At 40.3% G+C, this 9,014-nt stretch overlaps 1 protein-coding gene across 3 annotated transcripts in view; it reads left to right on the plus strand.

Moving 5' to 3' along the window:
- SNCAIP (synuclein alpha interacting protein) overlaps window positions 1–5,543 on the plus strand; it is a 72,865-nt gene extending 67,322 nt beyond the window's left edge. For 2 of the 3 annotated variants that reach the window (XM_065873097.1, XM_065873099.1), the window contains one exon: window positions 4,823–4,907. In XM_065873097.1, coding sequence (XP_065729169.1) covers window positions 4,823–4,907 — 85 coding nt within the window. Of the gene's footprint in view, window positions 1–4,822 lie in introns of all 3 variants that reach the window. The other variant, XM_065873098.1, reaches the window with a different exon arrangement.
- The last annotated feature ends 3,471 nt before the right edge of the window (window positions 5,544–9,014 follow it).

Here is a 9,014-nt window from a genome sequence, read left to right on the forward strand (position 1 = left end):
TTGCTTGTCTTTAGGTGTTTTCTCTAGTATTCTGTTCTTTCTTTTTTTTTTTTTTTTAATTTTTGGCTGTGATGGGCATTTGTTGCTGCACGTGGGCTTTCTCTAGTTGCGGCGAGCGGGGGTTACTCTTCATCACGGTGCACGCGCTTCTCATTGAGGTGGCTTCTCTTGTTGTGGAGCACGGGCTCTAGGCACGCGGGCTTCAGTAGTTGTGGCATGAGGGCTCAGTAGTTGTGGCTCACAGGCTCTAGAGCACAGGCTCAGTAGTTGTGGCGCGTGGGCTTAGTTGCTCCACGGCACATGGGATCTTCCCGGACCAGGGCTCAAACCCGTGTCCCCTGCGTTGGCAGGCAGATTCTTAACCACTGTGCCACCAGGCAGTTCCCTGTATTTCTAAATAACATGCTCATACAGACTTTAAATTTTAGATATTATCTCTACTATCTATTGGCATCCTACTATAGAAGATAAAAATTATAGCTACCACTTATAAAGCGCTTATCATGTACCAAAGAATATTCCAGGTTCTTCATGCATATTGACTGTTTTAATCTTCACAATGAATGACACAATATGGTAGATACTATTATTATCCAAATTTTGCAGATTGGAAACCAAGGCACAGAGAGATTATATATCTTGCCCAAGGTTACACAGTAACAGTGGTAATAAATTATGTAGCCAGGGTTTCAACTCAGTCAGTTTGGTTCCAAAATCCATGTTCTCAACAATGAACCAAATTTATCCAGCTCGGTTTTGACAACCAACACTGCCCCCCACTCCAACACACACACACACACACACACACACACACACACACACATGCACACGCACACACACACAAACACGCACCTGCTTCGTCTTCCCACCATCAATATAGTTGTATCACTTTGGGGGGTTATAAATTAGTATTTGGTGTTTATTATTATTATGACTATCTAAACATTAATCACAGTGGATCCATGCAGCATACTATTTTTACATTTCCTTATTCATGTAACTTTATGTTTTCCTTGGAGATGATAATTTTGATTTTTAAGTTTACAGTTTATTTCCAAACACTCTGCTGGAGACAGAACCCTTCTTTCGGTGCATTCAGACAAATCAGGTACCTCTCGTGTTTCAGTCTGTTCACAGAGACACCGTCTTTCCTCTTATCCAAGTCTGTACTGCGGCTATCTGGCAATGCCACACAGCTGTCATCTGCAGTTTCCCACATACATCATTCTGGGAATTCCTTTTGCTTCTCTCCTGTGTAGAGCCCTATTTCCTGAATCTATCTTTTCCTCTTTTTTTGGTTTATTCTCTTACTTTGGTAAATATATCTTCCCATCCTATGGAGGTGAAGGGGGTGCTAAAATTTTTGAGGCCTTGCCTGGCTTAAATATCTTTGGTTTGCCCTCATATGGATTAGGAATATTTGGCTGGGTGTAGAATTCTGGGTAGGAAACTATTTTCCCTTAGAATCTTGAACACATTATTTCATTTTCCTCAATGTGTCTGTCAAGAAGCTCAATTCCTCTGTAATTGCTAATCCCTTGAAAGCTTTTACGATTTTCTCTTTATCCCCACTGGTTTGATTTCATGATATTTTGCCATGATTCCATTCCCATTCCTGGCGTGTGGGCACTCAGCCCACTTTTTAAATGTGGAAACGTACACACTTCAATTCTGGGAAGTGTTTGGTACAATATCTTTGAAAATTTTATCCCCTCCAATTTCTCTGTTCACTTTTCTGGAAATACTATTATTCTAATGTTCAACACATTGGACTAATCCTTTTCTAACTATTTTTTTCTACTTTTCTAACTATTTTCTAACCATTCTTCTGTACTTATCCATACTTTGGCTTTCTCTAAAAGTTCTTTCTAGAATATTTACTGAACTTTACCTTCCAACCTTTCGAATTTTTTATTTCGGCTATTATAGTGTTAATTTCTAATAGGACTTTGTTGGTTTTCTCTTTGTTCCTTTTTCATGGCATTATATATGCAGAATTTATTTAGATTTTACAATCAAATACAAGTGTATATTTTTATCTTTTCTTCCTTTTTACAGTAAAGGTGGCATACTGTACACACAGTCTGTCTTCTTGCTTTTTTCCACCTGACACATTGGAGGTCTTTATGTATTAGTATAGAGAAAGCTTCTTTATTCTTTTACATAGCTACATAGTATTTCATTGTATGAATGTACTAATTTTTTTTAATTAATTAATTAATTTATTTTTGGCTGTGTTGGGTCTTCGTTTCTGTGCGAGGGCTTTCTCTAGTTGCGGCGAGCAGGGGCCACTCTTCATCACGGTGCACAGGCCTCTCACTATTGTGGCCTCTCTTGTTGCAGAGCACAGGCTCCAGACGCGCAGGCTCAGTAGTTGTGGTACATGGGCTCTAGTTGCTCTGCGGCATGTGGGATCTTCCCAGACCAGGGCTCGAACCCATGTCTCCTGCATTGGCAGGCAGATTCTCAACCACTGTGCCACGAGGGAAGCCCTGAATGTACTATTTTTAATCCTTTCTACATTTTTTTTTTTTTTTTTTTTTGCAGTACGCGGGCCTCTCACTGTTGTGGCCTCTCCCGTTGCGGAGCACAGGCTCCGGACGCGCAAGCCCAGCGGCCATGGCTCACGGGCCCAGCCGCTCCGCGGCACGTGGGATCCTCCCGGACCGGGGCACGAACCCGTGTCCCCCGCCTCGGCAGGCGGACTCTCAACTGCTGCGCCACCAGGGAAGCCCCCTTTCTACATTTTTATTGAGAGTCTGGTCTCTTGTTGATTTGTAGCAGCTCTTTGTATATTACACATTACAAAAACTGACCATTTGTGATATGAATTGCAAACATTTTCCCTGGTTTTTCTTTTCTTCTTGTTACAATTTTTTGAAGTTCTCATCACCTCCCTATATTACCTCTGTTCACTTTGAATTCTGTTTCTCTGTTTATTTTGGTTTTTGTCTGTCATAGTAGCACTTCCCTCAAAAGTCTGGTGATCCCTGACTCATTCATATTTAGAAACAAGACACTAAAGTGCAATTAGAAGCTCTGGCTTTATGGGTGAGGCTTGTTGACTGGTAGATGTTTCTTCACACAGACTGGTTAAGTACTAGGCTCTTTTGTTGGGAAACTCACTAATTGTCAGTATTTGTAGGACTTTTCTTTTGGCAGTTGATTTCTCAAGATAAGGAAACTCCAGTCTCTTTCTAGGGCCTATTAACCTGATTGCCAGGAATCTGTAGGTCAAACTAGCAGGAGATGTGTTAATAATTGTGTTCTATAGGGACTCTCACTTAATCCCATGGTTTCCAGCCCCTTTAGCTGAAATCAGAGTCTCTCTGGTCCATGCCTTGCAAACTGTAACCTTCAGTCTTTCTTCACATTGGGAAAGGGACAGTCACCTGGCTGCACTGGGTCAGGAAGGTAATCTAGGGTATGAACTGCTACTTCCAAAAAGTTTCAAATAATCTTCCCATTTTCAGCACTCACACAGCACCCACTGTCACTTTCAGAAATTCACGGTACTTCTAGTTCCCGAGTCATGCAGTGCACATCAGTTTCCTGTCTTCCCTGACTATAGGCTTAGATTTCTGCTTTTCCTGCCTGCTCTGCTAAGTCAGTTCCACATATCGATCCATCCCTCTGTTTCTGAAATATTATTGGCATTTCGTGTGTTATCATCTCCTCTCTCATTTCCCTTTATTCATTTAGGTTGATGCTTTTTTATTTCTTTACTTTCATTTCAGTGTTGTTTTGTAAGAAAGAGATGATAAATCTATGTTTTTATTAATCCATCGTGTTTAATTGGAAGTTCCTAAAACATTTTTTAACCAACCAGGTTTTTCTTCCACCCTCTTCCCTTCCTTGCCCATGAACAACTCTCTGAAGTTCTATTCAGATGAATAAATAAAAGTAAGAATTAATAGACCACATGGTCTTTGTAAGCAAGTACGATTTTGAGGCCATAAAAACCCCAAGCCACTTGGGGTTCTCCATCCAAATGTGTCTTCACGTGAGCGAGTACCATTCCCAGAAATAGTTTGCTTTTGTCTGGTATAGCAACAAGAAGGAATTTAGTAATATGTAGCCTTGCTCAAACTCAGAAGATAACTCCTCCCTGGAAGATTTTATACTCAGAATGGGACTAATATCTCATGAAAATGAATGCTTCTACCCAGAGGGAAATTCACTTAAAAAGCAAAACTAAAACTGTTCCCAAGCTTGAGCTGGTACTTCTTTCCATAGGCTTATGAGGTATCAAGTATTGAGGGGAAAACAGCATTATTTTTCCCTAGGTTCTTCTTTTTCCCATACATTTACCTACTTGTGGTCATCCAACATGCTACTGCTCAGTAATCACACACCCAAAGAAAAAACATTTCCTTTAAATGACTAACACTCAAGCTTACTGGAGAATAAAAGGTGTCACCAGTGAATCCAGTGAATAAAATATAAAAATCTCTTGTTTCCACTCAACCAGCAGTACTATGCTTCCTATTTTGTTTGACTCTGATAAAATTCACTTGACTGTAGAATTTTGCCTGGATTCCAATCAGCATAATTGAGAAATTACTTCCAGGGCCAAATTTAAAGGTGTCCACAAAGTATGTTATTAAGTAATAACATACTTATTAATAAGTATGTTATTACTATTTATTGTTTAAAGAGTGGTTTATATGAAAAGAGAATAATTTGATTACTGGAATGAAGTACTCTTCAGTGCGGTTTGTGTGAGGATAATTTCCATTTTGGATGAGCTGTTTAGTGGCGTTGTATTGTAACTTGACCATAGTCTTATCTAATTTTGGCCTGTGGTTTTTCTTCCGCTTAGGCATAATGACATCAATAGAAAAATGAAGAAATCCTACAGCATAACGCACGTCGCTGAGCTAGAGTCAAAAGAATTCTTCTTATAAATCACTTTTTTATTATCTCTCATTGCTGCCCTTTGGACACCATTGGAAATGTCTGGACTGTCCTCTGTGGAAATAGAATCATGAGAGCAGTGCCTCACCAGCAGAAGAATAGACTATCGGGATGCCTTAAATTTATAGCACTAGAGTATACAAGACACATTTTTGGGTGATATTTGTATATATAACTTGTTTTTAAAGAGATGCTGTTTAAAAGCATGGTTGGGCAAATGTATGTTTTTTAAGATTGATTCAACCTCCCCACAGGACATTCACCAAGCCACTGTCACCGTTTTGTATTTCATCAACTGCATGGGTGTTTGCTGATGTTGGTTGAACTTCCCTTTACCCATAACATGGGCAGTTTGGGCTCAGCTTCTCAATGAGATCAGGTCAGTGCTATTGTTTTCTGTTAAGAGTGTTTTTTTCTGTCATTTCTACTTTTTGTGTAAAGGAAATAAAACAATGTTAACAGCCACCTATAAGCTTGGGGCACTTACCTTCTAATAAATCTGTGATGCTCTAATTTCTAAGGGGCTTTAAGAGTATTTTGACGGCTGATATTTTATTTCAGGAACAAACTGCCCAGTTGAGCTGCTTTCCCATAGGGGTCAAATAAAACATTCTCGTTTTCACTAAGTGCTAGAGGATCAGACAAGTATATAAAGTCAGTCAGTTCCTTCTGTCTTCTCAGATCGCAGTGTTGACATGAGAAAATACTAATGACAGCTAAGGATTTAGCCCCTTTCCTGGGTCACTTTTTTCTGCCTCTAACACATGACGAGGCCTGTCTAATTCCTTTAGGAGACAGTGTGGAGCCTGAGTTCATAACAGCTCTATTGTTGACGCAGCTCTTTGAATCCATGTAAGAGTAAGTTCCAGATGGTTTTGTCCTATCATGTAAACATATATTTCTGTTGCAACTTCAAGAGTTTTATTTTCAAAGGGTTGCCATGGCCTGTAAGAGGCCCATCAAATTTTAGTTTGAAAGTAGAATGTATTCTTATCAGTAGGAGAGAGCAGTGTATGCTATTAACAGTTACTAGCAATGTTACTGCAGTCAAACGTGGGCCATTCTGTATCCTGGTGGACAAAATAGGCCAAGGTACTGAATTAGGAGGCGATCTTGCATAGGTGGATCATTTGACAAATTTAGGCTTGATGAGATGCAGTGACGTATAGACGAAGGAGCTAATATTAAAGTGCCTTTTATGTACCAGCCATGCTTATTTGTAGGTATTATTACTTCCATTGTATAGATTAGAAAATTAAACTTCAGAAAGTGTAAATCCTGTGTCCAAGGTACTACCACTAGCAATAGCAGAATTGGCTTTGGTACAAGTTTTCTCATTATCCTCACGACACTATCCATGTGTCCTGCACTACACTATCTCCTTAGTGTATTGACGCACACAGGAAGGGAGGGTTGTGGTGTTGGCTCTACTCCTGGGCAGCTCTTTGGTCTTGGGCAAGGGACACTGCCTCTTTGATAAATCTGGGAAAGGGGAAGCCTGGCTTACCTACACATCTAGGAGGTAGGTTCCTTCCAACTTATAGAACAACACGTCTATGAATTTCGGCCACGTTGCTCTGTCCTTGCTCAGGTCCTGTGAGTTCCTGTCGTCAGAGCCTGGTGTCGTGTGTGGTTCTGCGTTTCTCACGTTGTCTTTTCCTCAAATGAGATGCCCTATTCTGATTGTGGCCCCTTGGCTTCCTATGCCCTCTTTGATTGCCTCCTCACATTTCACTGCTCTGTCCTAGTGTTTGAGATTCTACTAGAGAATATATGGCAAGCATATGTGGAATGTGGATTCCTGTGTTTCCTGCTTGGTGCGGAGGAAGTTACACGGGAGTCACATGTGAGCCAGCCTTTGGGACTTAGCCCTAGAATGGGGTCTGCAAAGAACGGAGGCCCAGAGAGCGCTCTCTCTGTCCCCCAGAGGCCCCAGTTTTGTTCTTCGACAGGCTGTGTTTTTAAACTTGAAAGTTGAAGGGGTCTGGGCATTCTGCAGGGATTTTATGAGCCAGACACAGAGTTCCCAATTAAACACAGCAAAGAAAATGTGAAGAGTTTGAAAGAAAGAGATGCTGCCTTGACCTAGAAAACTCGCAATTTGTTTATTGACACTATCATTTTAGATACCACAGTACTAAGCACAGAAGAACAAAGAATTTTTTTAAAAGGTAAAATAGGGAAGTCAAGCAGATTCAGATGAGCCAGACCGCATGACAATGCATTCTATGTTTAATGATGTTGCTAGGACACTAAAAATGCTGGTTCTGGGCTTCCCTTGTGGCGCAGTGGTTGAGAGTCCACCTGCCGATGTAGGGGACACGGGTTCGAGCCCCGGTCCAGGAAGATCCCACATGCTGCAGAGCGGCTGCGCCTGTGAGCCATGGCTGCTGAGCCTGCGCGTCCAGAGCCTGTGCTCCACAACGGGAGAGGTCACAACAGTGAGAGGCCCGCGTACCACAAAAAAAAAAAAAAAAAAAAAAAAATTGCTGGTTCTTAAATCACACATGTACAACTTTACCATCCAAGTTCCTTATGACATGGATGAATTATATGTGCTTGAAATTAATAGAAATGATGTTTTTCTTACCACAAACTTAGTTTTGGGCAGAATTTTAAAAATGAAAACACAAACTCTTACTTCTTTATAGAAATCAAGACTCATTTACATGTTACAGAAAGAGTATGTTTCCTTTTAGTAAGCCCAGCTTTGGGGTCCCGGCCCTCACTCCCTCCCATCGGGCTAGTAAAACAAGTGAAGCTCTATCTGCATGCCTAATTACATGCAGCAGAGCAGGGAACTCAGCTCCGCCACAAAAAACTATCACAACATCTGTCAGCATCTTTTAAAGTCTGGCTGTTTTTATGTCACTAAAGGGACTTGTATTGCCAAAGTTCAACACATCAAATTAAGAATGTTTCTTAAAAAAGATAACAAGATACCAAACCTTCACCACTTTGAATGGTTTTAATTCCCATTATTAGTATCAAGACCTCAACCCTAATAAGAAAGTTCTAGATGTACATCATGGGATCAGGAGTGTGGATGAGACTCTGAAAGGTATCTTCAAGAAGCAAATTTTTACAAGTTGTTTTTTTTTTTCCTCAAAGTGTATATTCATAAGCCACATACTGAAAGGTATAGGCTGGAGGAAATGACCATAAAAGAAATATTTAAATAATTCCCTGAAAGACTCCTTGTTACAAAATGGGTTAAATGTTATTTCTTCAATAGCCTCTTATGTGCTTAATGTTAAGTTGATAAAGCAAAGTAAGAATAAGGAATTCATTACAACAGGGTTGATACCATTTCCCCAGATAAAAATGGACTTCGTGCTGTCTATTGCCCATAACTCTGATTTGTTGATCTGTGTCCTGTGTTATCTCTGGTAACACATTATTCTTTAACTATTGCATAGTTTTATATAACTTTTCAAGCACTTGATTTGTGTCTCCTAATGAGACCATAGTTTGTTGATCTCAACAGTCATTGTTGTTGATCTCAATAGAACCACCTCTCATAGATGGTGGTTAGTGAATATCTACTAGCAATTTTTTCAATATTCTTATATCCATCTCATTTTCTTCTCATTCCTTCCCCATTCATCTTCTTCCACCCCTTCCTCTTCCTCTTTTTCTCTCCGTTTCCTCCCTTGCTCTCTCTCCTTCCTGTTTGCTGTCATCTTCTCTCCCTTTTCTTCTCTCTTCTCTACTTTCACTTCTCAAGATCTCTAAGTCCTTTATATGGATCTGCCTTAGAAGAAACCTGGCAAAGGAATTGCAGTAAGTAGAAATGTGTTGGACCCATGTTTTCAATGAAAAGTAAATCACCTCTCCCTTCTTGCCAAAGCATGTCAATAGAACACTGATTGTTCTATAAGCTGATGTGGTCAATAACCCATGACTGATCCATGCCAAGAATCAAGCCCTGTGCTAGGCACTCTCCTTGAAAAAAAGGGACCCAGAAGTCAGTATCAACGGTAGAGGGGCATACAAAGAGAGAGAAGTCTACCAAGTTGTGTATTTGGAGGGACTTATGGGGAAAAAAAGTCTTCTAATTGGTTTATAGCAGTGGTTCTCAAAGTTTGCTGCAGATT

The sequence above is a fragment of the Phocoena phocoena genome, chromosome 3, assembly GCF_963924675.1.
Source record: "Phocoena phocoena chromosome 3, mPhoPho1.1, whole genome shotgun sequence".
Lineage (NCBI taxonomy): Eukaryota > Metazoa > Chordata > Mammalia > Artiodactyla > Phocoenidae > Phocoena > Phocoena phocoena.